General features: G+C 43.9%; 1 protein-coding gene and 1 long non-coding RNA gene across 3 annotated transcripts in view; one reads left to right on the forward strand and one right to left on the reverse strand.

Annotated features, from left to right (window-relative positions):
• Positions 1 to 6,439: 6,439 nt before the first annotated feature.
• Positions 6,440 to 10,287, reverse strand: LOC113250773 (uncharacterized). Its single transcript, XR_006408795.3, has 3 exons — positions 9,802 to 10,287; positions 9,104 to 9,220; positions 6,440 to 8,871 (listed from the first exon to the last, which is right to left on the reverse strand). It is a non-coding gene; the product is annotated as an uncharacterized LOC113250773 (long non-coding RNA).
• Positions 9,580 to 12,880, forward strand: part of PDK1 (pyruvate dehydrogenase kinase 1) — a 30,888-nt gene continuing 27,587 nt past the window's right edge. Inside the window, exons 1-2 of one of the 2 annotated variants that reach the window (XM_044381480.3) lie at positions 9,580 to 9,911; positions 11,775 to 11,916. In XM_044381480.3, coding sequence (XP_044237415.1) covers positions 9,710 to 9,911; positions 11,775 to 11,916 — 344 coding nt within the window. In that variant the 5' untranslated portion in view covers positions 9,580 to 9,709. The remainder of the gene's footprint in view (positions 9,912 to 11,774; positions 11,917 to 12,880) is intronic. The other variant, XM_026492555.4, reaches the window with a different exon arrangement.

Genomic DNA, 12,880 nt, shown 5'->3' on the forward strand with positions numbered 1-12,880 from the left:
TTTGTTTCTCTTGCCTTTGGGGATGTGTCATGAAAAAGGTTGCTTTGGCCGATGTCGTAGAGGTTGTTGCCTATGTTCTCCTCTAGAATTTTGATAGATTCCTGTCTCACATTGAGGTCTTTCATCCATTTGGAGTTTATTTTTGTGTATGGTGTGAGATAGTGGTCAAGTTTCATTCTTTTGCATGTAGCTGTCCAATTTTCTCAGCACCATTTATTGAAGAGACTGTCTTTTTCCCACCGGATGTTTTTTCCTGCTTTATCAAATACTAGTTGCGTGGGAACTCATCTTAATCTAAATTCCTCAGAAGAGGATCAGTCTTTAAAAGGTGTCCAATTTGCCTTTGGGCTACACATGCAAATGAAGTTGAACTGTCTTGAACGAGCCCGGGTTTATTTCTTGGAAAAGGAATAAACCATTTCAATCAGTAGCTCAAAACCCTCTCTCCAGAAACCACAGCAAGGAATTAACCCTATGATAGGCCCTCCTTTTTTTTTTTTTTTTTAAGATTTTATTTACATGACAGAGAGCACAAGCAGGGGGAACGGCAGGCAGAGGCAGTGGGAGAAGCAGACTCCCTGCTGAGCAGAGAGCCCAACACGGGGCTCGATCCCAGCACTCTGGGATCAAGACCTGAGCCGAAGGCAGGCGCTTAACTGACTGAGCCACCCAGGTGCCCCAGGCCCTCTTTTTTTTAAGATTTATTTATTAGAGAAAGAGAGAGAGAGAGAGTGAGCATGCTTGCAAACGCAGGAGCATGAGGTGGGGGGTGCAGAGGGAGAGAGAATCTCAGAGTCAGTGCTGAGCATGGAGCCTGACGTGCAGTTTGATCCCACAACCCTGAAATCATGACCTGAGTTGAAATCAAGAGCCACGCAGGCGTAACAGGTGCTCTCTTAAAACGGGACGTCCTTGTCTTTATTACCTCACCTGTACACTTCAATCTTGCCAGTGGAGAAAGAAGGCAAAGGTTGACTCAGAGGGAAACCAAATTTATTGATTTGTAAAGGACCTAAGGGACATAAACAAACTTTTTTGTGATTCCTTGGCACCTTCCTCAGCTTTCTTTTCAATCCCACCCAGACTCACAATTTCTTTTTCTATTTCCATTTAACGGGAGACAGCTGCCACGGACTCACAGTCCACATGGCTACCAATGAGTCTCTCTCAATATTTCCCCAAGTCCTTCAAGCCAAACTGGACTCTATAACCCTTACCCAAGCTTCCACCCTAGTGCAATATGTTGATGACCTTTTGCTCTGTAATCAAACCGAGTAGGGAGCTTTTATAACTCTCTAATTCACTTAAAGGCAGTAGCTGAACAAAGCCATAAAACCTCCAAATCTAAACATCAGTGAGTACATGCAACTGTTATCTATTTAGAGCATGAGGTATCTCAGGGCATTCAAAAGCTCACTCCAAGATGCCTTAAGTCTCTTTTGTCTAGCCCTCTCCCCAAAATAGTTAAGTCAATTTTTAGGGGCAGCTGGCTACTGCCACCAATGGATTTCTAACTCTGCAGTTTTTGTTAAACCTTTGTATGCTCTTTTCTCAGATATATCACCCCATAGCCTATTTTCTGGTCTTCAGAGGCATTAACCTCTTTTGAAGTCTTAAAATGACCTCTGTCCATACTCCTTGCTTACCTAATTTTGACAAGCCCTTCCATTCATACTGCCATGAAAATAACAGCTTTGCGGCAGGCATTCCAGGACATTTGCCTCTCTTGTGTGCATATTTCTTATGCCAATTAGACTGTGTGGCATCAGGTGTGCCCCCATACTTACATGCAGCCACCACCTTGATGGACACAGCCGGTACTCTTACATTAGGCTCCTCTGTTCACTCGTGTGTTCCCATGCTGTGCCCGTGCCCTTACAGCATCTCTCTACACAATGCCAGACCACTTACGAATAAGCTCTTGTAACTAACCCGTCATCTTACATCGTTGAAAAACTTTAAATCCAGCTACCTGACTCCCCCTCTGATAATGGAGAGCCCCACCGTTCCCCACAATTGCCTTACAACTGTAAGTATGATTTCAAAACCATGAGAGGATCTCTTAGACATCCCTCCAGACAATCCAGACTTACTTCTATTTTGTGATGGCTCCTGTAAACAAAATTTCCAGGGAAACATAATCACTGATTGTGCCATAATTTCCCCACACAAAACAATGGAGGCATATTCTTTGCTCACTGTAAACAAGCCCAAATGGAAATCTCATGGATTCTTACCTTTGGCAGATACTCCCATTGCTAATGGGCTCATAATCGCTGACCTATTAAAAGTTATTCACCTCCTTTCTAAAATTACCATTATTCACTACAGTTCATACTAAGGAAATTGATATATCTTTAGGAAACCATAGGGCTAACAGAGCTGCTAAACAGGCAGCCCAAAACAGACCACCCCCCCTTGTCCTCAGTCCACCCAATTTTTAACCCTACCTTTATCCCAGTCTGATATTATTAATTATCAGACAAATGCCCTCCAACCTGAAAAAGATAACTGGATACAAAAGGGTGCACGTGATTACCAGATGGATTCTACTGTAGCCCCTTTTCTTTTAACCTTTTGGCTAGCACTTATCTCCCACCAAATGGGACAGGTGTGTGAAAATTAATGAAGGGAAAGCTCACTAGAATGGAGTTGGGAGGTTCAGCAGGGGGAGCTCTCCGACTCTCCCACTCATTTTCAATTGCAGACCCAACCAGAAGAGACTACCTTGCAAGTAAAAACTACTTTACTATCCCAGGAGCTCAGCTAATGAGAGACAGTCACAAATCAGCCAATGAAAAGCCACTATACTTCAAACACCCCATTTACTCCAATGGACTTTTTGTTTGTAACAGCCATCCCAACTTCCCCTCCCTCTATAAAAGAGCACTGCTTTCCTTTGTTCTGCAGACTTGCCTACAATTTTGCCATAAACTGCTTGTGCCAAACTGCAATTCTCTGCTATTCCCACATAAACCCATTTTTGCTGGTAAAATAAACTGGCAATTTATTTTTTAGGTTAACATGTGCAAAAAACAGAGTAATTAAGGAACTAAAAGACAATTGGTCTGCCCTGGCATCCACAAAATTTCTGACCAAATTATTTCGCAGTGCACTCCTTGTAAATCTTCCCGAATCAGCATACCCCAAGCTGTTCTTCTAAGCCCACGTTGCCCTTTGTGGCACTTCAAATGGATTTTATAGACTTGCCCCCAGCCTTGAGCTCTTCTCCCTGTTTGGCTACTGTCTGCCTGTTTAGTGAATGGACTGAATGCTATTCGACCAGAAGTGCCAATGTCACAACAGCGGTAAAGAAATTAATAACTGAGATTATTCCTCATTTTGACATTCATTTAAGGATTGAGTTAGACCAAGGGACTCATCACAGCAGAGATAAACAACCTGCTTACAAAAACTCGGGCATTCATTAAAATTTCACACCCCATATCAACTTCAATCATCAGGGCAAATGGAACATAAAAATCTAGACTTAAAAAGGACTTTAGAAAAGATTTGTGAAGAAACTGTACTTCAATGGCCAGAAGCACTGCACTTGGCCCATATTCCAAATGGGAGACATGGATTGATCACTTTTTTAAAAACCAGTGTTTGGTAACCCAAGGCCTACTGGCATCTCTGACATCTCTAAACCTTTCATTTGTGGATTAAGTGAAGAAAATTTGATGCTATCACTAACTATATACAAGAACTAACTACTATACTTGAAGCATATTACCAAAGGTAAAAGAGACATGGCCTCCACCAACTGAGGAGCCTTGCCCCCCCTTTCGACCCGGAGGCTGGACGTACATCAAAGTCTTTAGAAGAGAACATGCACTGTTGCCTTGCTGAAAAGGAGCTTACGAGGTGCTGCTGACCACCTACACTGCCATCAAAATAGAAAAGAAATCCTCCTGGGATTCAAGCAAGCCACACTAAAATAGACCCAGATCATCACTCACAAGACAACTGGGAGATGACCCTTACAGGTGACCTGAAAATAAGGATTTGTAGGGCCCAGTCCCAGGCCTCAGAAGCAGATGGCACCATGACACAGACAGCTTTTCCCAAGACCATGGATCAAGAAACTTCTCTTGCACCTACCCCTCCTTTTTAAAAAGACCCCATGATATTAAAACAAAACACCTTTCTAATACTTTTTCCACATTTATAAATCATTTAATAAAAGGCAGACTTCTAGAGAATGGTTGTCTCTATCTGTCCTACTTCCCTGCTCTTAAGTTTCCACCGTGGGCTCTTCTCCAACCCATGTCGTCTTCTTACCAACTCTTTTTCAACAAGTTGGTCGCAGACCAAACAGCCACTTATGCCAGTTTACCAAACATTAATCAGTCTGACTGTTGACTATGTCAACAGCTAGATAATGCAAAAAACACCCCGAACTGGTCTATGTCCCTGCCAAGGGAAACACCTGAGGGACTGAGCATGGGCAAAGGGTAAACAACAAGGTGTGATATCCATGATCAGAAGAAAGTCACTCTGCCTTTTTCCCTGGTGAGTTACGTGGGCCCCAGAAAATCTCTACAGAAGCTCAAGGACTATTCCTTGTCAAGGTTGAAACAATAGCTGAAGGTTCTTCCCTTTACACTGCACACAGACATGCCACTGGACTTCTCCTGGGTGATAAACCAAGCTTGTATTACAACCAAACTCTCTGGTTTGATGCTGAAAATGGCATTTTCAAACTTGGCAAGGAGATTAAAAATAACTAGCATAAAAGTTTGCCAAATCACCCAGTGGTTTACGTATCAGCCTTGTACAAGAGGAGGTAGCTCAGCTGCCTCTCTTGTTAGACTGCCCAATACCACGAACTATATTTGGGTGGACGGAAATTGCAGATTTCCTTGGCTGGGTGACAGAAGTAAGCTTCAAAGCCGCCAGAACCAAACTATAGACCTACATCAGCTACCCGTTCTGCTCTCACAGACTGATAGGAGCACATGAAAAACAGAGATGTATGGAAGTTAACATTATCAACAGCAAAGGTCATGGAATGCTCCAGCCTTTTAAAATTACAGGTTTTGGGGCGCCTGGGTGGCACAGCGGTTGGGCGTCTGCCTTCGGCTCAGGGTGTGATCCCGGCATTGTGGGATCGAGCCCCACATCAGGCTCCTCCGCTATGAGCCTGCTTCTTCCTCTCCCACTCCCCCTGCTTGTGTTCCCTCTCTCGCTGGCTGTCTCTATCTCTGTCAAATAAATAAATAAAATCTTTTAAAAATAAAAAATAAAAATAAAATTACAGGTTTCAACCTAACCTTGTCTGTAAATCATATCCCTCTTTTTATGTGGCAACAAAGTATATAAACGGTTCCCACCTAAATATTCAGGACAATGTAGACTCATACCTGGCTCCTTCTGTCACTAAACACTCCAGCTTAAATGCCAACGTGCAAACTTGGGTCCTTTGTTCGTAAAATTATGCCACATAAATATGATCGTTGAAAAATCATAGAAATTCTGCTTGTACATCACAAGTCCGCCTTCTTTTCAGCATTTAGGGTTTTTATTCCCAAATCTTGGAGATTATGAATTAGAAAAGGCAATCCTAAGTCTCTCTATGTAGTGGAATAAGAGTTCAATACCACTACACAAACTTTGAAACTACTCCAGTCAGAAGTTAACAGCTTAGCCCCTATGATACTCCGAAATCATCATGCCCGATAACACACTGGCAGTGCAGCAAGGGGGAACTTAAGCAGTAACTGGTGAAAAAATGTTCCTTCCGTGTAAACCAAATGGGACAAGTAATACCTAACTTCAATCTGTTACAAGAAAGGATTAATATTTTCAGCAGGTAAATGAAGCACGGACATTTTTTTGGACTGATCTATCTCTAGGGCTGGCGGGCTAGTTTAATGGGGTGTGGGAAATGGGCTCTGACTTGTTCTTCTCTGTTTGCCCATCCTCACTCTAATCTATGTGCCTTTTTCTCTTTGCAGATCCCTTACCACTCATTTACTCAGTTTCTCTCTCCATAGTCACCAGCTCAGCTTTTCCTATGTCAGACTTCCAGGGAAGTTTCAGAGGGAACTGGAGAGGCCCGGGGCAGGCCACCCTAAAATATGCCACAATGGCATATTGATTATTTTGAATTAAAGCTACTTGGGAAACAGCCAGGACAAGGAAAGACCTTCCCCTGTACCCCCTAAAGGCAGGAAGTAAATCTTCCATGTGAAAGGTACCTTCCCTTGCGCCTGGGTGGCACAGCGGTTAAGCGTCTGCCTTCGGCTCAGGCCATGATCCTGGCGTTATGGGATCGAGCCCCACATCAGGCTCCTCCGCTATGAGCCTGCTTCTTCCTCTCTCGCTCCCCCTGCTTGTGTTCCCTCTCTCGCTGGCTGTCTCTATCCTGTCGAATAAATAAATAAAATCTTTAAAAAAAAAAAAAAAAAGAAAGAAAGAAAGAAAGAAAGGTACCTTCCCTGTACTAAGAAGTAAAAAGACATCATATCACCAGAGACTTTAAAGCTGTAGAAACAAACCTTATTCCTTTTTACTAATCTACAGCCTCAGCCCAAATTCTTAGAATTCCTTATTAATTAAACCTCCCAAACATCTGTTTTCTTTATCCTGTCAATTCCTCTTAAATTTATTGTCTCCCTAAAATGTATAAAACCTGCCTGCCTTGGCCATTTATTTCAGTGTCAATTTCACTATTGGGTCTCCATGTGCACATAATAAATCTTGGGTTTTTCTTCTGTTAATCTGTCTCATGTCAATTTAATTCCTAAAACAGCTGGAGAAACCTGACAGGGAAGGGCATTTTTTTCCTTCCCTACAATCGCTTCCTCTAAGGTATTTTTATCATAGTCTTAACAACCATCATGATAACAGATACCTGAAAAAAAAAATCTAATGTTCTCTCCAGCTTCTAGACACTAAGCCTTTGACCAAAAAGCAAAACTTGATACCGTTCAGCTGAGTACCTTGACATGCTCAGGTGGAAAGCAGCAGAGTTGCAAACAAGGTCAAGGGAGCTGAATAATACTGTGCTTACTAGTTAAGATTTTGGAGCTCAGGGAGTGGTCTAAAAGGAAAAGGGGGAAGGCAACCAAACAGGAGGGTGCAGCGGAGTAGCAGAAATGGTTGAGAGACTATTTTAAGGATGACTAATATTTAATTTTAAATTGTTTTATCCCAAACCTTTGGTAAAGTTTTAGGCAAAACATGTGTATGAGTGGTTCTGATAAAATCCTAATAAAGAAATAATAATTTAAAAAAAAAACAGCAACAATGATTTAAAAAAAAAGATGCCATTTACTGAGGGTCTAGTACATCCTGGACATTGTGCTAACATAAACAGCTACACTATGTATATCACAGTCACTGAGGGAGATAGTATTACTCCCCCTTTATAGGTAAGGAGGCTGAAGCTCAGAGAGTTTAAGTAACTCACTCAAGGCTACAGAGCTAGTATATGGCAGAGCCAGGATTTGAAACCAGACGCTACGCTCTTTTCATTATACCATGCTGCTTTCCTATAATTCTCCCTGTAGTGTCATTACAAAACTGCTCTAGACGCTAATGGTAACTGACAAGAACCCCGGGTATGCTAAGGCTGCCAGTTCATAGTCAAATGGCAATAACCATCCAAAGTTTTTCCATGTGTGAGTCAGATCTGTTTCCCTATAGTTTCTACCCCTAAGTCTCCCATCAGCTGTCTCAGCCACTCAGAAAAAATCTAATCCTTCTTTCATGGAGCAGGCGCTCTAGTATTTTGAAGATACGGTATAAAATTCTTCTACCATGTTGGACTCTATAGTATGTGCTTTCTAAGAGCAGGCATACCTGAATATGGGATCCTATCTGAATTGCATGTGGCTTTATTCCCAGCCACCAAGAACATTACCAGGTACCTAGAGTAGGCATTCAAGAAGCATTCAGGGAATGGATGAAGGAAGACCAAATTTGGAGGGTACAGAGTATTCCTGGTGGAACAGCAAACATATAAAAGAGATACCACCCTTACTTTCTCTACATATCTCATGGTCTTATGTTCATACTGCTTCTGCTAAGATATTTTCACCAAAGTTTTAACAACGACCATGTTAACAGATACCTGAAAAAACTGTTAAAAGGCACCATTTTCAGAGACTATGTTCAGGTGCTGTTTCCACCCCATCCTCTCAACTACCGACACCTGTTTCCAGGTGGGCACTGCTCTCCTTCAAGCTAAACTTGTGGGACTAATACACCCTAAAAAGAGATTGCCATCTCATTCTTTATACACATCATATTTTTATACAACCCAAGACCTGACCACCATGGAGAAATGAATTGCTATTCTATACCAGTAACTGCTGGAGATATACATGTATACATGTTTTATTGATAAACTACCCATGAAAAATTGTGTTGCACCTAATGACATATGAAAGCCCTAGGGATGGATATATGGGAAAGTAGCCATGGAAAGGACAACAGTGGTGATTTTCAGCATAGATTGCTGGCTTTGCGGCTCTATGGGGTTAAACCAATATGAGAAACTGTCTAGGCTTGTATTCACTACAGGCAGTTCCCGATTTTCAGTTGAACTTATAATTTTTCTACTTTACAGTGGAGCAAAAGCGATACCCATTCAGTGGAAATCATACCTTGAATTTTGATCTTTCCCCAAGCAAGGTAAAAAGTGGTACAGTATTCTTTTGTGATGCTTGCAGCAGCAGCTGCAACTCCAACTCAGCCCTACAATCACCAGGGTAAACAACCCATGTACAAACATTCCGTTTTTCACTTACGATGCTGGATAAGTGTATTAAATGCATTTTCAACTTACCAGATCCAGAGGTACCCCATCATTAGTCGAGGAAATTGGAGAAGAGGAAGGGATGGAACGGCCAAACTGTGAGGCTGAGAAGACAGTTAAAGAGAAAGTCAGTCAAGGGGAGGGACCCTTTCAGTACGTTGCTGACCGTGCCTAGAAAGCCTGCACGTAAAGCTTCAAGTTGGGCTGCCAGTCATCTTCTGGGTCTGCAGTAGCTGATAATATTTAGGGATACATTCCACCGTGTCCATTCGCATTTTTGTACCACTGCTTGGCAAAGGTCAGATCTTTAAGCAATCTGGGTCTTGGCTTCTTCACCTGTAAAATGTGGGGCTTGCATCACAGTGGAGAGTTTCTGGAACGCACTCGGTCTCGCAGCAGCACACCGTTGTGGGAAGCGGAGCGCGGCCCAGTCCTTGAGCGTTTTGGCTGAGGCTGGGGAGGCACAGAAAGCAGGAAGGTGTGGTTGTCTCCGAAAGAGCGTGGGAAGGGGGTGCGCCACAAGGCGAGCGCGGCTTAGCAGCCCCGGCGCCGCCGCCACCTGCGGGCTTCCCAGCTGCGCCGCGGGGCGGGGCGGGCCCGGGACTGCGGAGACTTGGCGAGCTCCGGCTCCCGCGGCTTCTCGCCGGCGGACCTGCGCACACACTACCCGCCCCCTCGCTCGCCGGCCCCGCCCCCGCGCGCGGAGGCTGGACTTTGGCACAGGGGCGGACCCCGCGCACGCTCCCGCCTCTCTCCCCGCCTCCCTCTCTGGGTCCCGCCCAGCGGCGCAGGGGGCCGGGCTCCGGCGAGGGGGGCGGTGGCCGCGGCGGTGACAGCCGCTCCCCGCCCCTGAGGGTCGCCACGTCCCTCACGTACAGCCGGGCCGAGGCGCGGAGCAGCGACCTGGCGGCCGCGGCTCCGGCTCCTCCGGCGGGGCTCGGCATGAGGCTGGCGCGGCTGCTGCGCGGAGCCGCCTCGGCCGGCCGGGGCTCCCGGCTGCTGACGGCTAGCGCCGGCGCCAGCCGCAGCCTTACCTCCGACTCGGGCTCCGGGCCGGCGCCTGAGAGCGGCGTTCCGGGCCAGGTGGACTTCTACGCGCGCTTCTCGCCGTCCCCGCTTTCCATGAAGCAGTTCCTGGACTTCGGTGAGTGCGGCCCGGGCCTCGGGCCTTTGTGCGCGGCCCTGCGCGGGGAAATGCGGCCCCTGACCCGGGCCGGGCCCGGCTGGCGCTGATCCCCCTCTCACCGCCCGCGCACCCCTTCTCCTTAACGTCTCCTTCCCCAGCGCTTAGGTGCTTCCTTCCTCCCTTGCGGACAGATCCTCTAGCTCAGGTGCTGGCGGGGGCGGGCCGGATGAATAACTGGGGGCGTGTGCCTTTTTACTGTGTATTGTTGAAAAACAAACAGGGAGGGCCGCGGGCGGAATGACCTCCCGCCTTTCAGCGCACGTGTGCAGACCCGCGCTCTCTGCCAGTTCCCTTCCGAAGAGCAGAGCTGCGGCTAGAGACAAGTGTGTGCACACCTCTGGGAGTCGTGTTCGGATTCTTAAGAGTGATGATAAATACTCAAGTTTTGTACATGACGATTGCATAAAATTGACGTGATGATAGGAGAAGCAGGTTATAACTGGCCCAAGTGTTTCAGAGAATGTTTTCCTTGCCGCTTGCTTAATAGTGTTTCCACCAACAGTACCTTCATTTCATCATCAGCAAATAAGTCTTGAGCACGTGTAAAGTGCGTGAACACAAGTGCTGTGGGGATTGCCACATTTCACCCTGCAGAAGGGACTATCCACTTTCCTCTTCCTCTGGTGGACGCTTCCTGATTTTCTCTAGAAAGGATGCAACAGATTGCAGATAAATTGCAAAGTTAGACTTTTAACTTTGACTTCTCGTATGAGGGTGGTGAGGAGGAAAACTAATAAACTAATAAAGTCGTAAAATTTCAGTAGAAAACGTTATCTTCTGCTTTGTGAGTACTGACTGTTAAGTCAGTAATGGCTCTTTAGTGGGCTCAAAAGATATAAGCATGCTGGCAGCTTTATCTTAAAATCGTGGTGTACAATGGCAAATTTTTTTTTGGCACAAAGCCCTCGGTTTTTTGTTTTTACCTTAAGATGACTGCAGTGTGATTAAGGGGTGAATTTGAGCTTGGTCACAGTATCCTATTAAACTTTAGCAAGAAAATGCTCTCCTTTAATTTGATAGTTCCTGCTATGGACAATCTAGTTTTTGCTAAGGGTGCCTCTTGCTAAAACAGCAAGATTAAAAAAATTCGTGAGTTTAAAATGCATTGCTGAAATAACATGACTTTTTAGTTTAACTTTAAATGGCGCTGCTTGCCAAAGGCCATTCTATAACCGTTCTGCTTAGCATCTTGATAGGAGTGGAAGGAGAGCAGGCTGCTTTCCAAGCATCAGACAATTGAATAAAACCAGGGGGTGGGGGTGCAGGGATTCAAACCTTGAAGATGGTTGCTGAACAGGCATTGGTATTTTTTGCTTTCTGTTGCCTGAAAGCCCTCCTCTACATTGAGTATTGCTTATCGTGGTTCCCACGCATATGATAACATTTCTCTGTTTATCTTAGGTATTCATTTCTTATAAACCTGGAGTTAGGAGACAGATTTTTCTAAATAATAGCAGCACCTGGTTATAAAGGATAGGCTTTGGCAGGTCCTCCTGTGAATTAGACTCCACACCTTGCTCAGACTGGCTCAGATTGCCTTGGTTCTAAAATGGTCCCAGTAAGGATGCAAGTGATGGAGACAGGAAAGTATCTTCATCTCTCTACAATTAAAATGTCAGGAATTAGCAGGTTATTTAGAATGTCGCACAACTCTACCGACTGGGTTATCTTGTCCCTTGCCTCCTCTTCCTTTCCCTGTCATTATGGTGATGCTACCACTTTGACGTTGCCCCATCACTCCCTCTGTGTTTCTTCCTGCCTCTTGGCTTCTACTGCCTTGTGGCCTCTACTTATTGCTGTTCCCACTGTGTTTGGTTTTAGGATCTATGAATGCTTGTGAAAAAACCTCATTTATGTTTCTGCGGCAAGAACTGCCTGTTAGATTGGCAAACATAATGAAAGAAATCAGTCTTCTCCCAGATAATCTTCTCAGGACTCCATCAGTTCAATTGGTACAAAGCTGGTAAGATTCCCATCTTGTGTTTGCAATTTCAGTGGATTTGTAGACTCTACTTAAGGTGAAAGCAAGTACCTTTTTTTTTTTTTTTTTTTACTCTTCAGTGGAATCTTCTGGTAGTAAGAGCATTCCTCCTCCTTTTATGGGTATGTCTGGGCTTGTCCCCTGAATCCTGGACTCTACCATTCCTTGGCTTTGAAAAAAAAAACAAACCAATCAGAACTACACAGAAATACACTAAATTTATGATTTGTGTTATTGAATCTGCAGGATGTTATATTATAATAAAAAATATCTACCATGTGTTGATGGCTATATATATATATATATATATATTACCTTTAATCCCTTCAACAACTCTGCCCTTTTGGCATTATTATCGCCATTTTACAGATGAGGAAACTGAGGCGCCTAAGGTCTTTTGTCAAAGGCAGTACCACTCATAGTGGAGCAGGGATTCAAGCCCGGATTTGTTTCTTTCTACTATATCATGCTATAGTCAGAATGACGAAATGTATTAAAGGGTGTATATTTTTTTAATAAACTGAATTTATTTTATTGAAATATATCTTTATCAAACAACAAAGTTAAAATCTTTTTTCTACCATTTAAAAATAATTAGAAATTAGTGGAATCATATAAGAAACTATGATCTCTCTTTCGAAATATGACAGTGGAGGTGCATACATATGTGGCCTTAAATACAGCCTTTCTTGTTAATATTATTAATTTAAAAGTATTATTCTCTTAAGCACTGTACATTTCAGACAGAAGAGTTTACCAGAGTTCAGTCTTAAATGGAAAAAAAATTAGCTGCAAGATTTTCTCCAGTTATGATTCATGGAGATCTTAGCTTTTTTTGTAGGTATCATAGTTTATAGGAGAAACTGATAGTACTTCAATTTTAAAAACCAAGCGAAAGAAGTATGATTGCTATAATATGTGGTAATGAGATGCTATCTAGTTCAAA

The sequence above is a fragment of the Ursus arctos genome, unplaced genomic scaffold, assembly GCF_023065955.2.
Source record: "Ursus arctos isolate Adak ecotype North America unplaced genomic scaffold, UrsArc2.0 scaffold_1, whole genome shotgun sequence".
NCBI classification, from domain to species: Eukaryota; Metazoa; Chordata; class Mammalia; order Carnivora; family Ursidae; genus Ursus; species Ursus arctos.